The sequence below is a fragment of the Humulus lupulus genome, chromosome 1 (genome assembly GCF_963169125.1).
Source record: "Humulus lupulus chromosome 1, drHumLupu1.1, whole genome shotgun sequence".
NCBI classification, from domain to species: domain Eukaryota; kingdom Viridiplantae; phylum Streptophyta; class Magnoliopsida; order Rosales; family Cannabaceae; genus Humulus; species Humulus lupulus.
Window position 1 is genome coordinate 160314675 of NC_084793.1, and position 27175 is coordinate 160341849.

The window sequence follows — 27175 nt, forward strand, 5'->3', positions numbered from 1 at the left end:
GTTGTTTTTGAGTTTGGTGAAGGTTTGGAGGGGTTTTGGTTGAGTTTGGCTCGAGGAAATCGCAGGAAGGAAAACTGGGGTATTGCCCGTCTGTGATTAGCGCTACAGCGCTAGCCTTTGGGCGTTGTAGCACTAGGCCAAGCTTTCTGGGGGAATTTGGTTCTGCTTGTAGCGCCGTAGCGCCCTCCTAAGAGCACTGTAGCGCTACCCTGTTTCCAGAAAGGGATTTTAGGGTTGTTTGCAAGGGTTTTTGACCAAAGGTTCGGGGTTCGATTCCACCACCTTGTTTGGTGGAACCAGGACTTCCCGGGGGCTCAGGATTGGTCCCGAGGCTAGGTTTTGGACTTGAGGTTTGATGATGACTTTGGCCTATGGTTGTGTTTAGGTGAGCGCTAGGGCTCGAGAGGGATCGTGCTCAAGGAGTCCAAGTGATCAAAGCTAGCGAATCGAAAGGTAAGTAAACTGCACCCGGTTATATGTATGTGATGGGACTAAGTGCTCCCGATATTTGTATTATGTCAATGATGGTATTATGCCCTGGGACATGTGATAGCGGCCTAAGGGTGCTGTACACAATATTAGTGCACAGGGCGCGGCTTGGCCACTGGTAGCCGAGGACAGCTTTATATTCACTGAGCTCGGTTTAAGCGGGCCGGAGTCAGTGGGATAACGGAGGGTGCGGCCTGAGGGTGCTAACCCTAGTTATCATATGTGATTTGGTGTATGCTATAAATTGATATGTTAAGTATGCTGAATACTTGACTATTCTGAATGTTGATATGATTAAGAATATGTGATGCAATATGAGATATTGATTTGTCTATTGATTGCTTATGCTCTGTTGTTGTGTTTTCTTGCTGGGCCTTGGCTCACGGGTGCTACGTGGTGCAGGTAACGGCTAAGGCAAGCTGGACCAATCCTGAGACGGAGAGCTGCGGGGTTGAATGTACATAGCCAGCTGTTCGATCATCATGGTCGAGGAGTGGATCAGGACAGGGATTGCCTAACTGTTTGTTTTGCCTTAATATGGCTTGATATTATATTTAAACCTTGTGTCTTTTGTAAACGGTCTTTAATCTTAATGTCTTTGGGATTCCGTGTAAACAGGAAACGTTTCTTTATGAAAATGTGACTTTTGAGACCAAAACATTTTAACCCTAGTTCCTTTATAGTTTCAATAACACATTTTTAATTAAACGACTTGATTAGCAAGTCTAGCACTTTATAAACACACAGTGTAGCGGTCTTGGCTATCCAGGGCGTTACATAGAAAAATTAAAGTGAAAAAAAACAAGAACTTTACTCTCTATCTTAAATAATTTTTAAAACATAATTTTTAAATATCGTAGTCATCACAAGTCTTAGAGTATAAAAACTTATCCACATTGTTGTGTCTCAATCCATTTGAAACAATGTCTTTATCAAACTTCTCATGCCATTGTTTTGGAGCTTGTTTCAATCCACATAAACATTTTACAAATCTACACAATTTATGTTCATTTCCTAGAAGACAAAACCCTCTGGTTGTTCCATATAGACGTCTTCCTTGAGATCTCCATTTAGGAATATCGTTTTGACATCCATCTGGTGTACACAAAGGTTATATATATGATAAGGTAAATAACAATCTAATAGAAGTGGTTCTTGCTAATGGTGCATGTGTGTCAAAGTAATCTATTTCCTCCTTTTGTTTGAATCCCTTGGCTACTAATCTAGCCTTAAATGTTTGTATGATGCCATCAGTATGGTATTTACTTCTAAATACACATTTGCACCCAATTGGTTTAGACCCTTTTGGAAGGTCAACCAATTCCCAAGTGTGGTTAAACATAATTGAATCCATTTCGTCATTTATTGCCTCATTCCAAAAAGAGAAGTTCCTTGAGGACATAGCTTCTTTGAAAGATTTGGGACCATCTTTTAATTGAAGTACTATTTGATATTGCCAAGTATTTCCTTCTATAAGGTATAATGTCTCTATTTGAGAGCACTTCTCACTTAATCCCAACTCCTTGAGCCTTTGACTTCTTCTAGGCAATAGAGGTTGCTCACCAACCATTTTAGGAGTCTTCTCTTTTGTTTTTTTTTGCTCAAGAAAGAAAGAAGCTTCATTGAACCAACCAACAAATACAAACACTAGCTCAGAATAGCTAAGATAAGAAAAAACAGATTACAAATGACTCATTGAATCAAGAAAAGTCTTCTCATGATTCCCTAGCTTCTTCCTAGCAATACCCAACAATCTAGCCTTTAAGCAAGCCTTGATAAAAAAATATAACTCTGTTACTAGAAATAACTAAACAATTAAAGATACATGAGTTGCGGTTCAGCCAAATGAAATTGACAGAAGCAACAAGAGTAGCTGCCAAAATTCGATGTAACAGACCTCTAGGCCTCCCATCCATCCACGCAATCCACTCACAGAACTTGGAAGGCCAGATAGCAACACCCAGCCACTCTTCGATCTTGTGCATTAGCTGCTAAGAGTAAATACAATAAAAAAATAGATGGTCATGTGATTCCAACTCTAACTCACAAACTGGGCATAAGGGAGACTTAATATGAACCTGGCAAAGAATAAGTTTCTCTCTAGCCAGTAAGTGACCAAGGACAGACTGCCATAGAATAAATCTTTGCTTTGGGAGGGACAAGCTACACCAAACCACCTTGGCAAAACTCACTTTACCTTGCTGTAGCATCAAAAAATACAACCTACTCAGCTTAAGAGTCCTACTGGTTGTTGCAACCTCCAGAATCACTCTTGACAGAAAAGATTTTAGATGAGCCAACTTTCTCCAATACCAACTTACATCAGCCATTAGGTTGTACTCCCAAAAATTCACTCCTTTGAGGTAGATATTATCAACCCATTTAACCCAAAGCAGATTTTGTTTTGAAGAAATCGCCCAGACATTTTTAGCTAATAAAACTTTATTCCATTTTGATCCTTCCTTAAACCCAATACCTCCCAAACATTTCGGCAAACAAACATGGTCCCAAGCTGTAAAATGCAGTTTACTTATATTACCTGTCGAACCCCAGAGAAAATTCCTACAAAGCCTATCAATCTCAAGAGTGACACTTTGGGGAAGAAGGAAAATACTCATCCAATAGGATCTAATACCAAGCAACACAGAGTGAATGAGTTGAGCTCAACCCACAAATGATAGACGACTAGCCCAAGAATGCAACCAAAGATTAATCTTTTTGAGAATGATCCCACAGTCACTAGCCTTCCATTTGGTAGGTCGGAGAGGGATACCGAGATATTTTAAAGGAAAAGATCCCTCTTCAATGTTAAGACAGTCTAGAATATTCTTCTTATCTTTAGATTTCAGACCACCAAAATAAACATGAGATTTGGCCAAATTTGTAGTTAAGCCCGAAGCATGACTAAACTGAGAGTACCCGTCCTGTAGAATTTGGACTAAGTGAATATTCCCTTTACAGAACATCACAAGATCATCAGCAAAACAGAGACTAACCAATTTCAGATTTTCACACATGGGATGAAATCTGAAATCCTTATGATGCAAAGCTTGAATGAGGAGTCTGGTAAGATATTCCATAACAAGAACAAACAATAAATGAGATATAGGATCCCCTTGTCTAAGCCCTTTCTGCCCAATGAACTTCCCTTGAATCCTCCCATTCATCATAAGCGAGTAGGTAGCACCCCTTAGACAACCATAATCCAGTGAATAAATCTACTTGGAAAACAGAACGCTTTCAAAAGGTCCTCTAAGAATAGCCAATCAATAGTATCATAAGCTTTACTCAAATCAATCTTCATCACACAACGAGGGGAAATATTCCTACGATTGTAACCTTTAATAAGATCCTGAAAAATAAAGATATTATGAGCCAAAGAATGATCTGAACAAAAGCACCCTGATTTTGGTTAATTAACAACGGTAACACCCTAGCCAATCTCACACAAATTATTTTCGAAATACACTTATAAAGTGTATTACAGAAAGCAATCGGTCTGAAATCCACTGCCTTAGAAGGATTCTCCACCTTAGGAATCAGAGATAAAGTAGTGTTATTTATATCAGAAGGCAGCTCACCTTTATCAAAGAACCCCAAAATAGCATCAGTAATCTTGAGGCTCCCTCATTTGGATAAGTTCTTTTAGTTTGTTGTCATCACATGACATGTTCTCGAAGAACTCAACTTCTCTTGATTCAATTATCGCATTAGACTCCAAGTCTAATAATCTATAAGCTTTGTTATTTGAGGAATAGCTCACAAATGCACTTCTTATAGCCCTTGAACCCAACTTGGTCATTTTAGGTTCTGTGCTCTTGCAATAAGCAAGACACCCCTACACTTCAAGATAACCAATGTTTGATTTATTTCATTTCCATAACTCATATGGAGATATATTATTTTGTTGGTATTAAATATCAAAATCAGAATGCGTTGTGAAATGGATCTTTTAAAACATTTACTAGTACCAACGAGGATCATACATATATTGATATATTAAATCAAACACAAATAGATTATATATTACCTCTTGTAGCATATCAAGAGTCCACAAATCTTTCTATATAAATCAACGATCTTCCTATCCTTATTCTGAAAGCTTACTCCTTGATCTTCCAGACCAATCCTCAAACACACAAGGATGTGTGTGGGCACGTAGGATTCAAAAAGTTGATTTAGAACTCTCTAGATGTACTCAACACATGAGATCTAGAGAGGTTTGAGAATAGAGATGCTATTGAAACTAGAATTTCAGGTTTAAGAAATTCTATAGTTTCTTTCTTGAGAGAGAGTCAGACAGTCAAACAACTTTGATCGCTTAAAAATTATTATCTCTGAAAGTATCGCTCCTTCAATTTTTTAAAGATAATTAACTAATTTAACTATTCTTTATTTTATTTAATAATAAAACTAATCATTTATAACCTATCTAATTATTTAATTTACATCATATTTAAAAAAATAATTAATATATCATTAAATAAACAAATTATTTGAAATTCAAAATTCAAATCCCATGGATATTTCTATCCCTGAGTAGGGCCTGCTAACTCACTGCATAGAGAGTGTGTCGTGTGCCACTATTAGGTTTATCTCCAATTTTCTCATTTTTTATTTAATTAATGTTTAAGATAATATTTTTATCCCAAAATAAATATCAGTCAATTCAAAATTAACTTTATCTTAAAATATCAGTTTTAAATTAACATCTTAAATATTAATCCAAACACGATTAATATTTATTTTAACATATAGATTTTTAAAATAAAAACTATATAGTTAAATAACTTATTAATTCATAATTAATCAATTGCCCATTACTATCACATAATTATTTCCTTGCCTTGGAAAATTAATTTATTTGCAATTAAGTCATTCTCCCTACAAATCTTTCTTTTGACATCCTTACCCTTGACAGTGTAGGACAGATGTGATCTGGGGACCATGGACCTATAATACGAAGCTCCAATAAACCATATTATTAATTAAACTCTTTAATCTAATAATCTTATTTATTAATTCCATGATTACTCCACTATAAATATGGAATTGCACTCTAAGTATTTATAGAACTATATTTACAAAGTTTTCTCTTATAGTCCATTGGTATAATCAATAAATGTAGTTCTGTTCTCTATTTATTAGTTCATTAATTAGAACTTGTTAAGATTACCGTTTTACCCTTCTAATTACCTCTTGATCCTTAAGTACCATTAATTCACTAGCAAATAATTAATCTATAATCAAATTATAGATTTGAGCTCAATTACTATTTAGTTCTAGAATTAACCGTTAAGGGAACCAATATTCGATCCGTTAGGAAAGTATGGATTCCATTATTGTAAATCATGTTCCCAGTTGTTATCCTCGTTTCTCCCCAAGTGTATGGATCCACACTCTAATTTTATGGGTTGCCTTTCAGGGAGTTAAAGCCCAGATCAGGCCCAATAGACGAAGAGAGAACAAATATTGGCGGCCCAAGTCTCGGTAAAGCCCAAAGGACATCCCGGAAATAAGCCAGGACCATCGCCTTGGCGTGTTGCATACTCCCTGGACCGTGTCCTGGGATGTTTCCCGAGATGCAGCAAAAGAGGTCGTGGCTCCCAAGTCTGAGATTAGACTGGGATCGCTGTGGATGAACCCGTGTAACGCCATGGATAGCCAAGACCGTTACACTATGTATTTATGAAGGTGCAAGACTTGGTAATCAAGTCATTTAATTCAAAACGTGTTACTGAAACTATAGCTGAACTAGGGTTAAAAGATTTTGGTCTCAAAAGCTGCATTTCTTATAAATAAACATTTTCTTTTTACACGGGATCCCAAAAGTAGTAAGTTAAAGACTGTTTACAAAAGATTCAAGATTTAAATACAGTGATTAGCCACTCTAAGGCAAAACAGACAGTTAGGTATTTCTCGTCTTGTTCCACTCCTCGGCCGTGGCGGCCGAACAGCTGACTATGTACATTCAGCCCCGTAGCTCTCCATCTCAGGATTGGTTCAACTTTCCTTTGCCTTTACCTGCACCACGTAGCACCCGTGGGCCAAGGCCCAGCAAGAAAACACAATAACAGAGCACAATCATTCAACAGACAATCAAGTAACTCATACCGCATAAGCATGTACTCAATAGTTTAAGCATTCACATTAATCAAGTATTCAACATACCAAGTATATCATTTCATATTAACAACCAATTCACATATGTTAACTAGGGTTAACGCCCTTAGGCCGCACCCTCTATTTATCCCACTGACTCCGGCCCGCTTAAACCGAGCTTAGTGAATATTAATCTGTCCTCAGCTCCCAGTGGCCGAGCCGCACCTTGTGCGCAAGTATAATTGACGGCGCCCTTAGATCATTTATCACATGTCTCATGGCGTAATATCATCCATGACATTATACAGATATCAGGAGCACTTAGTCCCATCACAAACACATAACCGGGTGCAGTTTTCTTACCTTTAGATTCGCTAGCTTTGTTCAATTGATCCTCAAGCACGATCCCTCTTGAGCCCTAACACACACCTAGCCACAACCATAGATCAGAATAATCACCAAACCTCAAGCCCAAAACCTAGCCTTGGGACCAATCCCGAGCCCTCGGGAAGCCCTAATTCCACCAAACGGGGTGGTGGAATCAAACCCTGAACCCCCGGGCAAAAACCCTTGAAAATAACCCAAAAACCCCTTTCTGGAAATAGGGTAGCACTACAGCGCTCTATAGCACTACAAACAGAGCCTAAGGCACCCTAGACCACCCAGCCTAGCGCTACAGCGCCCAATGGCTAGCGCTGTAGCGCTAGTCACAGCACAACAATCCCTGCATTTTCCTCCTTCGATTTTCCCCGAGCCAAACCTTACCAAAACTCTTCCAAGATTCAACCAAACATAAAAACAAGCCTACCAACATCCTCCACTCATCCCAAGCATCCCAACCACACATAACCCAATCACATGCACCCCTAATCAAAGAATTCACCATAGCTGGACCTAAAACTCAGAAACTCAGCAACAACAACAATTAAAACCACAGAACTTGAACTAGAATTTCTTTACCTTTGCTGGATGAGCTAGCCTAGGTTATCCTCCTCACTAGCTTGGCCTTCACCCCCTCAAAGCTCAGCTTCAATTTCCCTAAAATTCCCCACAAAAACTCAGCTCAAAATCCACAGCAATACAAAGAACTAGAAACTGAAAAACTACCCTGAACCTTACCTCAAATGGATGGATTGCTCTGCTAATTCCTCAAACCAGAACAGGGATCCTAGCCTTAAGCTCTTGCCCAAACTCTTCCCGAGTTTCTGCCCCAAAAGACCTCAAGAAATGGTGAAGAAAAGCTTAAATCGAGAGAGAGAGAAAGACTTCCAATTCTCTTTTTCCTTCTCTTCTTTCTTTTCTTTCCTTCAGAATTCCAGACCTTTCTACACAATCCACTAAGTATAAAGCCTATTAAAATTTATCTCTTATAAACCAAATGACCACAATACCCTCCCATAATTCCTAAGCCTTTTAATCCACCTAGGGGCATTTTGGTCATTTCACCCAATTCCCGCTAATTCCTCGAGTGTCTCTAATATTTACCGCTTACCTCCCGAAACCTAACTAATCACCAATTATATTCCTCAATGTCAAAATAGACTCCAATATATTCTCTAGATTCCCAGAAATACCCCCAATCTCACCCCGAGCCGGGTATAAATCCCCACCGTGACTTTTACGCTAAACTGCTCACTGGGATCGTCTTGAGTCACATATTACAAATATATCCACATAATAACGTCTCGACAATTCATCACATATATATATATACAATTATGCCATCAACAGGCCAAAATTACGATTATACCCTTCTAACCTAATCAGGGCCTACATACATACTAATACACATAGTCATGCATAAAAAATATTCAAATAGTCATATAACATGATTTTAAATCATTAAATCACATATAATCCAATTATGCCCTCCCGGAACACTAATCAAGGCCCTTAAGCCTTGTTAGTAAATTTGGGTCGTTACAATCCAGGTCTTGGTAAATGAACCGGGACCCTGGTAAATGAAGAGGGATGTTGGTAAACGGACTTGGATCGGATGGCCGAGTTCGGCGTGATAAAGTATCCCCGATACTGGCATCATCCCAAGAAGTGTGGAGCTATGTCCCCATAAGTAGCCTGCAGAGGAGGTTACATTGGGAATGTACGCCATCGGTTCAGAATTGTACTGCCACTACACTGACAGATCCTATCCCCCGAATCTTCATCGTAGCCCACGACACCCAGACTGGGGCAACAGTTTGTCGCGAGTCTTATAGTGTGGTTATGTTTGGGCTGGCCTAATGGGCTCTGGTTAATATATGTTTTATACTTCAATCCTTTGTATTAAGCCTCCATCAGAGAGCAAATAATATTTATTCCCTTATTGGGCCCGGATTAGTCCGGCCCAAACCCAGTGCACTTGCTTGCCTATAAATATGAACAGTGGTGCACTGGGGAAGAGGAGGATTTTTCTCTAAGAAGCATACACTTTGCTCAAATTCATAGAGACTTCATTACTTAAGCTCCAGAAAGCTCTAATACAATTGACTCGTGGACTAAGGCTCTTTAATGCCCCAACCACGTAAAATTCCTTGTGTGATAATCTATATTCTTTACTTTCTAAGCTCTTTTATCTTTCATAATTCTAGTTTCCGAAAAACTCGGTAATCATTTTGGTGCTTTCATTGAGAGCTGAGAAAGCTTGAGTTGATCTCAAACATCTACAACAATGGTGAATAGAAGACACACCACTTTCGACCCTACTAACCAAGAACAAGGCAATGGAGAGCCACTTCCCAGCCAAACTCTTCCTCAGAACCAACCTGAGGACATACCTTATCAGATGCCCCAGCCTGACGAGTCACAGAACTATGAGGGCGGGGCGGATTATGAGGAAGATTACTACAAGGAAGAGGAGGGAAATGAGGGGGAATACTATGATCTCGAAGCTGAGGATCCAGCAATCCCAGAGGAAGTAGACCCAAACCAGGAGGACCCGGAGGTGACCGAACTAAGACAACAAGTCTTGGACCAAGAGGCCAGGATTGCCGAACAAAAAGAAGCCACTCGACGGCGGATGTAAGAATCCTTCCTGGCCCTACAAGCTTTCATAGCCGCCCAAGGATTGGCGGCTAGTCCTCCAGTCGTTCCGTCTCCAAGAACACAACCGCATGCTCCGCAGGCTAGGAATAACGTGCCCGAAAATGCGAGGCCAATTCTTCCCCCGGGATAAGCTCCCAAACAGGGCCCGACTAACCCGGCCCAAGAGAAAGGGAAGGCCAAAGCGGCCCACCCCGAGGGAAAAGCAAACCCCCAGAGGAAAATTCCTTCAGTCCAGAAAGCAGGGACCAACCCCCGCCCGCTCCCTAGGAAGGAGAAGGTGCGTCTCGTCCCAGGACAGGACCACCTGATCAATCCGCAAGGGATGCGCCTGCAAGGTACCAGGCACCGGCCTGTCCCAAGGAAAACTGGATGGGAACCATTTTTATGCCCAAACGCTTCCGTGAATAAAGATCACCGAGGACGCCAGCACGATGACGAGCCGAATGCCCTTAGCTCAGGGGATGACATGTCCTGAGTAGACCTGCGTGATGGGCTGAACGCTCAAAAGGAGTGGGCCCGAAAGGAAAAGATTTGCCCCCAAGGAGGCGATTTGAGAAATAATATCAACAACAGAAGGAACGAGAGAGTTCCCCTAGATGATGGTACAGCCAGAAAGTTCATGGAACAGCTGGCCGCCTTAAAAAAGGTTACGGATCGCCTGGTCCGCAAGCAGGAGGGAGGAGATTCCGTCTCTGAAGAAGAGGAAAAGGAGCCCTGCGCCAAGCACATCCTGGATGTGGTGCTCCCCAAAGGGTTCAAAATGCCAAATCTACCCGCCTACACTGGAAACACCGACCCCAGAGACCATCTATTGCCCTATAATCGGTTAATGACCGTAGCCCACGTCTGCGACAACAGAAAGTACCTCTGCTTTTCGATTACTCTAGACGAACCTACAGAGGAATGGTGGAAGAGACTCAAGCCAGGATCCATCCAGTCCTGGTCCGGACTGCATTCGGCGTTTCACAAATAATTTGTGGCTGCCATGAGGATGGATATGCAAATCAGCGCCCTCGCCAATATCAAGCAGCTCCCCACGGAGACTCTGAGTGCCTACATCCAGCGTTTCACAAAGGAAGCCTCAAAAACCAAGGTGGACGATGGACAACGCTTGGTGGCCCTACAATCCAGGATCCGGGCCGGGTCTCCCTTCTGGGACGACATGCAACGCAGTAAGGCGGCCAACCCTCGAAGAATTCATAAGGAGGGGACAAGGCATTATTAACTGGGAGGAGACCCGAATCTGGCTCCAGTAAGCAGAAGAGGAAAGCCCCAGATTACTTTGTTCCTCCCAATTCGGATAGGAGGGCACGAGGAGCTTTTGGTGGCCGTCATGGCTGAGGTGACAACTGGAGGAGCTTTCCAGTGTGTCCTCGGTGCAGACACCAGGGTGAGTGCAGGATTAGGGCCTGTTTTTTCTGTGGGAGTGCCAATCATCTGAAGAAGGACCCACAAGCCAGGAAGGAGGAGCCAAAGCAGGGTGACAGTCTCGCTCCTGCCAGAGTGTTTACTTTGACTCAGACTGAGGTGGAGGCTAGCCCCTCAGTTGTGACAGGTCAGATTTCTAGTGCTGGTTCTTTGTATACTGCATTGATTGATTAGGGAGCTACCCATTCATTTGTGTCTGCCAGAGTGATAGATCAGGTGTGTAGACCTAGTGCTTTGTATGCTAGGGGTTTTCAGACTTTGTTGCCAACTAGGGAACTGGTAGTCTCTAGGAGATGGATTAGAGCTTTACCAGTAGAGGTAGATGGTAGGGAATCGTCTGTTGATCTAATTGAGCTTGCGATGGATGACTTTGATATGATCATGGGGATGGCTCTAAGGTTAGGAGCTTCCTTGGATTAGAAGGTTCTTACAGACGGTTTGTGGAAGGGTTCTCGAAGATTCCTGCACCAATGACAAAATTGGCACAAAAGAATCTGAAGTTCATCTGGCAAAAAACTATGAGTGTAGCTTCCAGGAATTGAAGCGATGACTTATTACAACACCAGTGTTGAGTCTTCCTTCGGATGGAGGGAAGTTTGTGGTATATTGTGACGCATCGAGGTTGGGTTTGGGATGCATGTTGATGTAGAATGAGAAGGTTATTGCTTATGCATCTCGGCAACTGAAGGAATATGAGCAGTGGTACCCCACCCATGATCTGGAATTGGCAGTGGTGGTATTCGCACTGAAGGTGTGGCGACATTATATGTATGGAGAGAAGTGCGAGATATACACCAATCAAAAGAGTTTGAAGTATTTTTTCACCCAGAAGGATTTGAACATGAGGCAGAGGCGTTGGCTGGAATTGGTGAAGGACTATGATTGTGATATCCTTTACCACCCAGGGAAAGCCAATGTAGTGGCAGATGCGTTGAGCCGGAGGGGCCCGGGGCAGTTATTTAGCTCTGCTCAGAAATTGAGAGAGTTGGTAGAGGAGATGTCCAGAGCGAGGATAGAACTAGTTGTGGGCCGGTTGGCAAATATTACCTTACAGTCGACCCTATTAAGCGAATTAAAGAGGGTCATATGGTTGATGCATTATTTCAGGAAGTTAGGGGGAATATACTAAGGACTATTCCATTTATGAAATTGGTTTGCTACGATACAAGGATCGAATCTATGTTTCGACTGATATGGGGATTAGACATGAGATATTAGATGAGTCCCATACTACTCCGTAATCACTCCATCCAGGCACCATGAAGATGTATTAGGATCTACAGACATTGTATTTGTGGCCTGGGATGAAGAAGGATGTGGTGGAGTATGTGGCCAAGTGTTTGACCTATTAGCAGGTGAAGGCTGAGCATCAGCATCCAGCAGGGTTGCTACAACCTTTGGGTATTCCTGAGTGGAAATGGGATGACATTACGATGGATTTGTGGGAGGTTTACCTAGGACAGTGGGGCTACATCACTCGGTGTGGGTGATAGTGGATAGATACACCAAGTCAGCTCACTTTCTACCAGTGAAGACGACTTATACTGATGATCAGTATGCGAAGCTGTATGTGAGGGAGATTGTACGTCTCCATGGGGTTCCCAAGTCTATAGTATCAGACCGGGATCCTATCTTTACCTCCAAGTTTTAGGGTGGACTATAGAAGGCTATGGGGATTCAGTTGAAGTTCAGTATGGCCTTTCATCCTTAGACTGATGGAAGTCTAAGAGGAAGATTTAGGTATTGGAGGATATGCTCAAGGAATGTGTGATAGACTTTGAGGGGTCTTGGAGTAAGTATCTCCTGTTGATTGAGTTTTTGTACAACAACAGTTATCAATCAACAATTGGAGTAGCTCCATATGAGATGTTATATGGGAGGAGGTGTAGATCACACATTCATTGGGATGAGATGGGTGAGAGGAAATATTAGGGACCAGACATGGTTCAGAAGACTAATGAGGCTATCGAGAAGATCTGAGCTCGAATGCTCGCTTCATAGAGTAGACAGAAAAGCTACGCTGATCCTAAGCATAGGGATGTGGAGTTCCAGGTGGGGGACCACGTGTTTCTACGAGTCTCACTATTGCGAGGGGTGAGAAGGTTTGGGAAAAGGGCAAGCTGAGCCCTAGATTCATTGGGCCTTTTGAGATCTTGGAGAGGATCGGGTAGGTGGCCTATAGATTGGCATTGCCACCATCATTATCTAGAGTTCATGATGTATTCCACATTTCTATGCTTCGGAAGTACGTCTCAAATACGACTCATGTGCTGAAGTATGAGGACTTAGAATTGCAGACAGATTTGTCTTATGAGGAGCGACCGATTCAAGTCATAGACAGGAAAGACAAGGTTCTACGAAACAAGACGATTCCTCTAGTTAAAGTGTGTATGGAGGATGAGCAAGGTCGAGGAAGCGACCTGGGGGGTTTAGTCAGTGATGCGGGATCAGTATCCCGAGTTATTCAGGTAAATTTCGAGGAAGAAATTCTCAGTTGGAGGGGATAGTTGTAACGACCCAAAATCACTAATAAGGCTTAAGGGCCTTGATTAGTGTGTCGGGATGGCATAATTGGTCTATGTGTGATTTAATGGTTTAATGCATGACTACGTGGCATGCATGATTAATATGATTATATGACAATCTGACATGCATGTTTGTGACTATTAGATATGCATGTGGGCTCTTTATAGCTTATAAGGGCATAAATGTGATTATATGTGATAAATTGTTGAGACCACATCATTATGTGGATATATTTGCAGCATATGGCTCGAGGCGGTCCTAGTGAGCAGATTAGCGAAGTAGTCACATCGGGGATTAATACCCGGCTCGGGGTAAGCATGTGAGCATTTATGGGAATTTAGAGAATAATTTGGGAATTATTAGATATTGAGTAAATAACTGGTAATTATTTGGAATGACGGGATTGATTGGTAAATATTAGGAACATTTGAGGAATTAGCGGGAGCTGAGGGGAAATGACCATTTTACCCCAAGGGACAACTTGAGGACTAGTAAACCTAGAAGGGCAAAAAGGTCTTTTGCTTAGGGATTTGAGATATACTTAGGTGTTAGAAGTCAGCTAAAGTTTAAGGAAACATCTCAAACTCTCCTCTTTCTTTCTCTCACGGTTTCACTCTCTCATTGTGCTTGAAGCTAAGGAAGGAAAAAGGGAAGAAACATAGGCCTTAAACTGGATAAACAGAGGAGAATTCAAGGAATGAAGTTGAATTTGTACAAGGATTCTGTTGGGAAACTGGGCTACTATTGGAGGTAAGAACTCTAGTTTTAATCTCTGAATTCTGCTAGGTTTTGTTGGGGTTTTATGCCCTAATTAAAAACCAATTTCTTTGTAATCTCATTATATTATAAATAAAAGAATATAAATCATTTTTGACTTGGTCAATCACTTTGCTCACATGTTTTATTTTCATGAATGTTTGTTTAATATAAACTTCTATTAAATCCTGAGCATATAGCTAATCATATTTACAGTGACATAATCACAGTGGAATATAAATATGATTATATGTTCAAAATAAGTTAGTCCTAAGAATAGTCAGTGCACAGGATTTACACTGGCTTGCTAATCTACGATATGATCTACTTACACATCACAATGTTATGTTCTTTCCAGAACATTAGCAAAGTAGATAAGATCGGATGTATTTATTACATCTGACTGGACCGATATTTACAGTTGATAAGATAAGTAAACATACCATTGTTATGTATTCTAGTCATATTAGAAAGTTGACCATAGGTCAATTTAATCTCAATTCTGAGTGGTTAGAATTATAACTGATTGTATTATTTGAGTTCTTTGACTTGTTCGTTACCAGCTTACCCTACAGAATAGCCCATACTTACATCTTGGGAACTCGGTAGTATAATTGAGTGGGAGTGTTAATCATAGAAATGAACATCTATAGCTTCTGATGAACAAGTGAAACAATGGTTTCCTTTTAGTTTGGTTCAAGGTGTTAAATGATAAAGATCTCATTTCAATAATTAAATTAGTTTATTGAAATATCATTTACAAGGAACTAAGTGTTTTAAGGATAAAATACAATGAGGGGTAAAACAATATTTTAGTCCTGTCTCATTGTAGACCGTCTATAGAGGATTGAGTGACAATTATTATTGTAACAATGGACAATTAATAACGTATCTATATTTGTTATAGAGCGTTCTATGAATTCAAGAGTGCAATTCCGAGTCTTTAGTGGAGTCACGAGGAGTTAATAAGTTAGTAAATTTATTTGTTAGATTTATGACAACTTATTGGAGCTTCAATTCATAGGCCCATAGTCCCCATTGTACCTTGGATAAAATCATGTAGATAGTCTCAATTAATTGATTTAATTATCAAAGTTGACCAGGTCAATTTTGGATACTTTCACAGAGTTATGTAATTTTGAGAAGAAAAGAGAAATTATGGCAGATTTATTAATTAAGATAAATTGATATCTAAATTAATAAATAAGTTTAAATCAAGGTTCAAATTATAAATAATTAATTTGATAAAAGATTTAAATAATTAAATCGATAGAAAATAATACAGGCCTTAATTTTAAGTCCAATGGGCTTATAATCAAATGGGAAATTTCATGGGCCTAAAGCCCATGATAATATCGACCTAGGGCTTCAAATTGGCTATTATTTTATTGATTTTTAATTAAATTAAATGTCCTAATTGAGTCTATAAAAGGAATGCTTAGGGAGAAGTCAATACAGACGACTGATAAGTTCAGAAGTTATATTTTCTGATAGTTTTTAGATTCTCTCTAAACACAAGTCCTTTTCTAAGCCTCTTTGTTATTTTCTCTTCTTCTCTCTGTATCTATCTCATGTGTTGAGAATTGCCCACTCTAGTCTAGGTGATTCTAAGGATACTTTGGAAGACTGTGAAGATTATAGAAGATCGGTTTAGTTTCTTGGTAATACTATGTGACAGAAGGGATACAAGAGTTAGAGAAACTGAAGGAAGAACTCATTCATTCCGTTGTGTATACTGTAAGTATTCTTATAATTGTTTCTCTTTGAATTCAATTTTAGAAACATGTTCTAGGTTATCTCATATTAATTTGTTTAATATTACATCTACATGAAAATAAATAAAGATCCTGTATAAGACAAACAACTTAATTTTAAATCTTTTAATATATTAAAATATTAGAATTATGATATCAGATATTTTCTTTTAAATTCTTGATATTTTTATTAAATCTTTATTTAAAAATATAAATATCTTTTTATTCTATAGTTTTTAATATTTAAATTATTTGAAATTTGAATATTGTTAGTTAGATATTTTTATGGATATTTGAATTTGATTAACTGTTTTGAGATGTTTTAGGATTGTTATAACTATTAATATGTTATTTTTTTAAATGGTTAAAATATTTGCTTATAGTTGTAACAACATAAGATATTTTTGAAAAACAGTTAAGATATTGATTTTAAAATTTAAAATTGGTTAAATTTTTAAAAATATCATTTTTTTTCAACCAATTAATAAAATATATTTTTTTTCATAAATGAGATTTAAATTAATTTTGGTTATTTGTTGATAAATCCTATTTAAATTAAATTAATATTTTTTTTCAAATTAACCTAAACCAAGTTGATTGTTGATAATAAATGAAATTTAAATGAACTATTGTTAATTGTTGATAAATTTCATTTAAATTGATGTATTTTTGTAAAAATTTAATTAATTTGAATTTTTTTGATAAATTCTAAATAATTAATTGTGGTATTTTTGCAAATGAAATAAATTGTGGTATTTTTGCATAAATTCATAGAATTGCTCATATAGTAACATGATTAGGCCCATCCAATTATAACATGAATGTTTGCACTATATGTGGTATTTTTACAATTGGGCTTAGATGCATATAGTGGTCCATATGTTTGTTAGATATATGGATTTGGCCAAATAAAATATTCATAAAATGATAGGTTTTATTTGGGCCCATTAGAAAATGTAAAGTTTAAATTCCTCTCTTGTGGGTGATTCCACTTGTGAATGCCCATTTGCTTTGCATGACTATAGTGGGCCTAATCAATTAATAAAACGAAGGTTTAAATTCCTATCTTTTGGACCTTGTATGGAAGATTGGGGGCCTTTGTAGTGAGAACGACATACTGGACCCAGCCCTCCTCTATACAAGCCCAATTGTTAAGGCCCATTTACCCGAGTTGGACTTAATGGGGCTTTAATGGTCCCTGATACATTGTCGTCCTAGGGGACAAGATTGTACGTATGTACATTGTCAGGGTTGTGGCACAGGTCATTGAGGAGCAGAGGGTTGTGGTGTCGGCTCCAGTACATTGTTAGAGTTTGTGGGAGAACCTCCACTTTAGTGCTCAAATAGGCCTTCACTACTTGCTTAGTACGAGTGTCAGAGATTGACTGATGAGGACCACATCAGGTACCTTACTCGTGCGACTACTACCTATCTGTCGTGTACATCGTGTCCGTACTCTAACTCCTCTTGGTTTGTAAACGCACTCTGTACTGATACGAACCACACCAACGATTGTGGTGAAACCTGACACCAAATATGGCAGCCACCAAGAACACACGAAATTGGAATGAAGAACTGCGACCCAATGCTTAGCCAAGCACGAACCTTGGTATGAGGAAGACGCCATAAACGGGGATGGGAATCCGTTTGATAAGTCAGGTTGAACGCCACAAGGAGCCCCTTGATAAGTTCTAATAGTTTCTTCAAGAACTCAAGAAGAAAAACTCACAAATTTCATTTCATCATAATCTGATTTTTCCAAACGTTTTCAAGCCCTCTTATGGTCGAAATTACATGAAAGAAAAGCCCCTTTGTCTTCCTAATGAAAACCCTAACAATCACAAAAAAAAGACTCTTGGACTCACACAAGTCAAGTGTTTGACTTTTCACAAGATAAAAACAAAGACTAAATAAAACGTGATTAAGTGACTGATTAAAATAAAAATACAAGATGCCAAAATCTAATAAGACTCATTACAAGAAGCTAAATATTGATCAAGGTCCCAAACTGGTGTCCTCATCATTCCTCCCCTCTTGACTTGGATCAACTGGAACTTGACTTGGATCTTTAGTCTTGGTGTCCTCATCATGTACCTCTTCTGACTTCATACCAAATCATTGTGAGGCCTTCCCTATCCTTCCTTTAACGCGTGTTAAAGAGGTCCTCGACATTACATCCCGTGAGACCCACAGGGAGAGAGGTGCCCCATTGGTGGCGCTTATCTCAGGGAGAGAGATAAGGCCTCTTCAACGAGTCCTATTACATATGTGATAAGACTTGATGCCCATGCATGAGTTGATGGTCTCACTTCACGAGACCAATGACCCGCGGTCCCCATGCGTGAAGGGCCGCGAGCCATCGAGGCGAGGCAGGGCTGCTTGGGGGCTGCGAGACGCATGCCTGGGCGAGGTGAGGTGTGCCTTGCTGTGCGAGGCCCTTCTCGCAGCATGGACTCAGGTGCGCGAGGGGCCATGAGACCATCGAGGTGAGGCAAGGTTGCTTGGGGGCTGCGAGATGCATGCCTGGGTGAGGCGAGGTATGCCTCGCAGCGCGAGGCCCTTCTCGCGGCATGGACCCAAGTGCGCGAGGCACTTTGGCGAGGTCGTGCTTTGCAAGACGGTGATGGTGTGAGACACCTTGGCGCGGCCATGCTTCGCGAGACGGTGGTGGTGTGAGATGCTTTGGTGAGGCCTTGCCTCGCGAGACACCTAGGGGCGAGGCCGTGCCTCGCGAGACACCTAGGGGCGAGGCCAAGCCTCGCGAGACGCCTAGGGGCGAGGTGGTCTATTGCAAGAAAGGAATATCCTCCTCCTTGGGACCCTCAGTGCGAGACGTGTTGTTAATTTTGAGGGGTGATCCTACCTAAGCCTGTGCATGAAGCGAGGCTCTATAAGAGGGGCACATGCCTTATGAGGCCCTTGGTGTAACACCCTACTGCCTTAGAGCCGTTACTAAGTGAGTTTAAAAATGTGCAGTTAACTCGCTAATTGAGGTTTTAGGAAAAAAGTGTAATTAAACCCTTACCAGAGTCATAACCTTGAAAATAAACCATTCATTGAAAATTATAAAGCGTTTAGCAGTTGGGATCCCAAAAAAAAAATACATTTTAGAAATATTTACAATTCAAAAATAAAACCAAAGTTGGCTAAACGACAAAATTTAAGTTTAGTACAATCATTCCCAAAAATACCCCTGGCTGTGGCAGCCAGGCAGACCAGACATGTGCGCACTGCTCATCACACTCACCATACTCAAGGAGGGCCGACTTTCCCCTTGCCTTTACCTGCACCATAGAGCACCCGTGAGCCGAAGCCCAGCAAGAAAACCCTCACAAGCAGATAATATATGCATATCAAACACTAACGTATAAACAAGCCATCATCAGGCTATACACGTACGGCCATGCCGTCCCAGGCGCTTTACCAGGCACTGGGTTCGTGGTCTGCACCGTGAGGATATCTCAGGTATCCTTTGGGGTCTCTCCCTGGCAACTCGCACTCCGCGTGCTAGACGCTGCTCCCGGCCCCTTGCCGTTCTCGGCCTTCGCCGTTCCCGGCCTTCGCCGTTCCTGGCCATCGCCGTTCAGTCATTTATATGTACACATAATATAACTAAACAGATACTTAAACAAATATAAATTCAATCAAAGGACCATGCCCTGCAACTCAACCATATAGGGTCGAGCCCTGCAACTCAAGCTCTATGGCAACAGTAGGTTTCTTACCTGTGTCCCAAGTTTTCCAAGTACCGATGTCCCGAGCACAGTCCCCTAGTCCGAGCCTCGCCAAAACCCTAGACTCAATGCATTAATAATTTCCACCCATCAAGTTCTAAACCATTGAATAGGTTTGGGTCATAATTCTAGTCTACACAACATTGAATTCTATCAATCCGGGTGATAAAATCCATCTCGAGCTTTAACTATTGAATTCCTGAGCATAAAACCTCTTTAGAACCCAAAAATGCACTAAGCGCAGCGGCCCTAGGAACTCATGCCGTGGCCCCCAGCTCAACCTGAGGCCCTACCTCAAATCAGCTTACACACACTGCGGCCCTTCCTGAAGGGTGCCGCAGCGCGCCTCCAATTCCAAACGCTCCTATGTTCTAAGGGGTCGCGGCTCAGCAACAACAGCGCCGCGGCCCGACCCCTCGAGTCCAGAATAACTCACCATTTTTACCTCAAAAACCAATCCAATTAACCCCAAAATCAAGCCAACAATCCAAACTAATCATCACAGAGGTTATACTATAGATTCAGCAATAAAACCCAACAAGAACTCAAGCCAAAAACCTTATCAAACTCAAAGTCAATTCTTCACTCAACACACATGCATACTCTAAGAAAAACCAGCAGTTATTCAATACAATTCATTGAGATTAAAGCTTACCTTAAGCTGAAGTGAATCCCCAAATTAGTTCTCTAAGCTCTAAGCTCCTAGCCTCCAAAGTGCTAACTTGATTCTTAGTTTCCAAGTAGTTTTCACAAAAAGAACCTCCAAGCTCCCAAGGAAGAAGATGAGAGAGAGAGATAGAGTGGGTGGGTCGGTTCCTATGTTCTGAGTGTTTCTTTAACTTTGTTTTATTCAACTTAAGCTTCTAAGGTTACCTCAAAGCTCGGGGTACCAGAAACGTCCCCGAGGGAAAAATGGTAAATTTCCTCAATATTCCCTCCTAGACATTCTAACCTCAAATATATCTCCAAATATTTATTTCCATAACCCGATAACCCCATAAAATTTCTAATACCCGAAATACCCCTCGAATCGTCCTGAGTCAGATTTTCGACCCCGATGTGACTTTCTAGCTAACCGCTCCCTAGGACTGTCTTGGATCATGCAACACAGATATATCACAATTATCACATATTCACACAAATTCACATATTATAACAATAATTCACTTATTGCCCTCCAAGCACGCTAATCAAGGCTGCCTTATTAGAAAATTTGGGTCATTACAACTATCCCCTCCTTACAGAAATTTCGTCCTCGAAATTACCTGAATAACTCGGGATACCGCTCCCCATCTCTGATTCCAGTTCCCATGTCACCTGCTCGACCTTGCTGTTCCTCCACAACACTTTTACCAAGGTGATTGATGAGGACACCAAGACTAAAGATCCAAGTCAAGTTCCAGTTGGTTCGGTGACGAGGGCACGAGCCAAGAGATTCAAAGAAGAACTTAACAGCCTAGTCCACAGAGTCCTAAAACAAGAGGTGACCGTGGTCAACACTGAAGGAGAACGAAGACTTGTCCTACTCATCAAAGTAGACCTAGTTTAGAAGCTTGATGAGTCTTATTGTATTTTGTCATCTTGTATTTTTTTATTTAGTCTTTGTTTATTTTGTGAAAAGTCAAACACTTGACTTGTGTGAGTCCAAGAGTCCTTTTGTCTTTAATTTTTGGTTTTCATTAGGAAGACAAAAGGCTTGTCTTTAATTTTCGGTTTTCATTAGGAAGACAAAGGGGTTGTCTTTAATTTTCGGTTTTCATTAGGAAGACAAAAGGCTTGTCTTTAATTTTCAGTTTTCATTAGGAAGACAAAGGGGCTTGTCTTGATGTAGTTTTCGGCTATATATAGGCCTTGTAAACGTTTGGGAAAGGCATATTTTGATGAAATGAAAATTGAGAGGTTTTCTTCTTGAGTTCTTGAAGAGACTATTCGAACTTATCAAGGGTATTCCTTGTGGCGTTCAATCCGACTTATCAAACGGATTCCCATCCCCGTTTGTGGCGTCTTCCTCATATCAAGGTTCGTGCTTGGCTAAGCATTGGGTCGCGGTTCTTCATTCCAATTTCGTGTGTTCTTGGTTGCTGCCATATTTGGTGTCGGGTTTCACCACAATCGTTGGTGTGGTTCGTATCAGTTGGTATCAGAGATTAGGATCATCCGGTTTGGCCTATCCTTTCCTTTGTGTTTTTTTTTTCTATTCAATTCGTGTTCTTATATTAGGGTTTCTAAAAAAAATAATAATAATAATTCGTGTTCCTATTTTCAATTCGTGTTCAGCTAGTCATGTTTTTTTTTCTATTCTCGAGCTTGTTAATTTCCTAGTTTCAATTGTTTCCTTGTATCCTTGTTTCCCTTATTTGTTGCCAAAGTTTCAATTGTTTCCTTGTGTCTATTGGTTCCTTTATTTGTTGTGAAATCCGAGCCACAAATCTTGTTTCAATTGTTTCCTTGTGTCAATTGGTTCCTTTATTTGTTGTGAAATCCGAGCCACAAATCTTGTTTCAATTGTTTCCTTGTGTCAATTGGTTCCTTTATTTGTTGTGAAATCCGAGACTGTTATAGTGCCACAAACTATTTTGGTTTTGTTCTTATTGGTTGAATCACAGATTTGTGTTGGGGCTATTGGTTATTCTGTTATTGGTTGAAACACAGATTGGTTTTTGGGAATATTGGTGTGTTCTTGAATCTGTTATAGTACCACAGATTGCTTGGTTTTCGGGTTGGTTCTTTGGTGTTCAAAATTTTTCTTTTCAGAAGTGATTATCAAGTTTCTCAAAAAAAAAAAAGGAAGAAAGAAAAGGAAATTTCAAGGGGATCCAAGACCAAAAAAAAAAAAAAAAAAGTCTGGAAACCTCTCTTAAATTTTTTTGTTCTACTCTTGTTCCTTATGGTCTAGAGGCCTTTTGGCCAAAACCCCACACAAGTGATCCAAAAATCATCATTTTTCGTCATTTTTCATCAGTTTTTCTATGTTCGTTCGGTTCTTTCTGGTTTGATTTGCTACTTGAATCCTCCATGATATTGTGTGATTAGTTTTGAAAGAACTTAAAGAAGAATACGAGTGGAAAAAGGCAGAGGTGTGAGCCTATTTGAGGGTAAAAGCCATTGAAATTGAGTGAAACACGAGGGGATTTGGGTGAAAATATTGTTCGAGTGAAACACGTGAGGGAGTGTGGTGAGGTCTTTTCTCCATATTATTCTAACCTTATTTTGCAGATTTCCATCATGGCACAAAATCCAGAGAAAGATGCAAGCAATGATATTCCGCCACCTGAGGTTCCGAATCTACAAATGCAAGCATTAATTAGGGAGATGCGAAGGATGATGAGGGCGGAGTGTGAGCAGATACATGAGAGGTTGGATAGGGTAGAAGAGGGAACGCAATGGAGGGCACGGAGGAACAGGGTGCAACAACGGGATGTTGAGGGTGAAAGAGAGTTTGATGGGGGCGATTTAGAGGAAGAATATGATAGGATGTCAGAGGGTAACCATAGGAGGTATGGCCGAGATAGGGAAGCTAGGAACTGGGTAGACAATAATTTGGGAAATATCAAGATGGGAATCCCCGCCTTTCAAGGCAAGAGTGATCCTGAGGCATACCTTGAGTGGGAAAAGAAGATGGAGTTGGTTTTCGATTGTCACAACTACTTTGACATGAAGAAGGTAAAACTAGCTGTCATTGAATTTACTGATTATGCTATTGTTTGGTGGGATCAGTTGTGCATCAATAGGAGGCGAAATGGAGATCGTGCCATTGACACTTGGGAGGCTATGAAGAGGGTGATGAGGCGACGGTTTGTACCATCTCATTATTATCGAGATCTATACCTTAAGTTGCAGGGTCTTCGTCAAGGTTCCAAGAGTGTTGATGAGTATTACAAGGAGATGGAGATGGCTATGATTAGAGCCAATGTGGAAGAGGATCGGGAGGCAACAATGGCAAGGTTTTCGAATGGGTTGAACCGAGAGATTGCTAATCCAATTGAGCTACACCATTATGTGGAATTGGAAGATTTGGTGCATATGGCAATCAAAGTTGAGAGGCAGCTCAAGAGGGGTAGTACAAGTTCAAAGCCAAGACCGAGCCCACACAATTCAAGTGCAACACCTTGGCGGTCGAACTATCCAAAGAAGGAAGAAGAGCAACCTACTTCATCCTTTACACCAAAACCAGCCACGACCCCTCAAGGTAAAACAGCCCCTACTTCGTCCCGTTCTAGTGAGATAAAGTGTTTCAAATGTCAGGGGCGAGGACACATAGCTAGCCAATGTCCAAACAAGAGAGTTATGGTGATTTGAGAAAGTGGCGAGCTCGATTCTGAAGATGAAGATGATCTTGCTGACATGCCACCATTGGAAGATGCTTCTATCGATGATGAAGAGTATGGGCCAGAATCTGGTGAAATGCTTGCACTAGTCACAAGACGAGCCTTAAACTTGCAAGCAAAAGAAGAGGAAGAAGAGGTGCAGCGAGAGAACATCTTTCACACTCGTTGTCATGTGAAAGACACGGTATGCAGTGTTGTTATTGATGGTGGTAGTTGCACTAACGTTGCTAGTTCTTCCATGGTTGAAAAGCTGGGGCTCTCAACGCTTAGACATCCTTGTCCATACAAGTTGCAGTGGTTGAATGATAGTGGGGAAGTGAGGGTTACAAAACAGGTGCTGGTATCATTTCGAATTGGCAAGTATGAGGATGAGGTATTGTGTGATGTGGTTCCCATGCAAGCTGGACACCTCCTTCTAGGAAGGACTTGGCTATTTGATCGGCGAGTCCAGCATGATGGCTTCACCAACAAGTATTCATTCACGTTCCATCAATGAACAATCACTCTAGCTCCATTGACGCCAAAGCAAGTATATGAAGACCAAGTGAGGTTGCAAAAATTGAGTGATAAAAAAAAATTGAGTGAGCAAAAGAAGGAGAGTGAAAAGATGAATGAGAGTGAGAAAAAAGAGAGACAAAGAGAGAGAAGTGTGGACTCAAGTGAGAGAAAAAAGAAAGAGAAGAGTTCAATCAATGTGGAAAAATTAGAGAGAAAACAAAATAATTTGTATGCAAAAAAAAGTGAGGCTAAGCGAGCATTGCTTACAAAACAGCCAATGATTTTACTCATGTACAAGGAGGCTCTTTTAAACATTAACCAACTTGATTCTTCGCTGCCTAGTGTTGTTGTTTCTATTTTGCAGGAGTTCGAGGATGTGTTTCCCGAGGAGGTACCACATGGTTTACCACCTATTCGAGGGATCGAATATCAAATTGATTTTGTTCCAGGTGCTTCAATCCCAAACCGACCAGCATACAGAAGTAATCCTGATGAAACAAAGGAACTACAAAGGCAAGTTGAAGAATTGATGGAGAAAGGGCATGTGAGAGAAAGCATGAGCCCTTGTGCTGTTCCAGTGATTCTCGTTCCTAAGAAGGATGGAACATGGAGGATGTGTGTTGACTGTCGAGCCATCAACAACATAACGGTAAAATATCGACATCCCATCCCTCGTTTAGATGATATGTTAGATGAGTTGCATGGTTCTTGTGTGTTTTCCAAGATTGATCTTAAGAGTGGGTATCATCAAATACGAATGAAAGAAGGAGATGAGTGGAAAACTGCATTTAAAACTAAACATGGATTGTATGAGTGGTTAGTCATGCCTTTTGGATTAACTAATGCACCTAGCACTTTCATGCGATTAATGAATCATGTATTGCGTGCTTTCATTGGAAAATTTGTTGTTGTGTATTTTGATGATATTCTTATTTATAGCAAGAGCTTGCATGATCATGCCTCACATTTACATTATGTTTTGGATGTGCTTAGGAAAGAGAAATTTATGCTAACCTCAAGAAATGTACTTTTTGCACCGATAAGCTTGTTTTCCTAGGTTTTGTTGTGAGTGCTACAGGTATTGAGGTTGATGAGGAGAAGATCAAAGCCATCCAAGAATGGCCGACCCCCACCAGTGTAAGTAATGTTAGAAGTTTTCATGGACTTGCTAGCTTTTACAGGAGGTTTGTGAAGGATTTTAGCACCATCGCCGCACCACTTACAGAAGTTATCAAAAAGAATGTAACATTTAAATGGGGTGAAGCATAAGAGGAGGCATTTCAGCTACTTAAATACAAGCTTACTCATGCTCCTTTACTTGCTTTGCCAAACTTTTCTAACACGTTTGAAGTTGAATGTGATGCTTCTGGTATAGGTATTGGCGTTGTTCTTATGCAGGATGGGAGACCGCTTGCATACTTTAGCGAAAAGCTAAGCGGGGCTTCCCTTAATTACCCCACCTATGACAAAGAGTTGTATGCACTAGTGCGAGCTTTAGAAACATGGCAGCACTATTTGTGGCCGAAAGAGTTTGTGATTCGCACAAATCATGAATCCTTGAAACATTTGAAAGGCCAACACAAGCTCAACAAGAGACATGCACGATGGGTTGAGTTCATTGAGACATTTCCTTATGTCATTCGGTATAAGCAAGGTAAGGAGAATGTGGTTGCTGATGCCCTTTCTCGCAGGTATGCCTTAATCTCTACTCTTGATGCTAAGTTACTTGGTTTTGAACACATTAAGGAGCTTCATCCTGTTGACCATGACTTTGGGGAGATTTATGGTGTTTGTAAAAAATCTGCTGAGGGAAAATTTTATAGGCATGAGGGTTTCTTGTTTAGGGAGCATAGGTTGTGTGTACCTAATTGTTCTTTAAGAGACTTGTTAGTTCGGGAATCCCACGGGGGAGGGTTGATGGGACATTTTGGAGTTGCTAAGACCCTAGTTATGTTACAAGAGCACTTCTTTTGGCCCCACATGAAACGAGATGTTGAACGAATTTGTGGTAGGTGTGTCACTTGTAGGCAAGCTAAATCGAGAGTTCAACCAAATGGCCTTTACACACCCCTACCTATTCCTAGTTCACCATGGGTTGATATTTCGATGGATTTTGTGTTGGGTTTACCTAGAAGTAAGCGTGGGAGGGATTCAATCTTTGTGGTGGTAGACCGGTTTTCTAAGATGGCTCATTTTATCCCCTGTCATAAAACTGATGATGCTTCTAACGTTGCAGATTTGTTCTTTAGGGAGATTGTGAGATTACATGGTATGCCTAGGACAATTGTATCAGATAGGGATGCTAAATTCTTAAGCTACTTTTGGAAAACATTGTGGGGTAAACTTGGGACAAAACTATTGTTTTCTACTACTTGTCATCCTCAAACCGATGGTCAAACAGAAGTAGTTAATAGGACTCTATCCACCTTGTTGAGGGCTATCATAAGTAAAAATATTAAGACTTGGGAAGATTGTTTACCACATGTTGAGTTTGCTTATAATCGTTCCATTCATTTTG

General features: G+C 40.5%; 1 protein-coding gene across 1 annotated transcript; it reads right to left on the reverse strand.

Moving 5' to 3' along the window:
• Positions 1 to 3152: 3152 nt before the first annotated feature.
• Positions 3153 to 3656, reverse strand: LOC133823876 (uncharacterized). Its single transcript, XM_062256732.1, has one exon. It carries the CDS (start codon positions 3654 to 3656, stop codon positions 3153 to 3155), a length of 504 nt encoding a protein of 167 aa, XP_062112716.1.
• Between the last annotated feature and the right edge of the window lie 23519 nt (positions 3657 to 27175).

What these genes read in the sequence shown, in the direction of transcription:
- LOC133823876 (XM_062256732.1), bottom strand. Translation starts at nt 3,656, where the DNA reads ATGAATGGGAGGATTCAAGGGAAGTTCATTGGGCAGAAAGGGCTTAGA.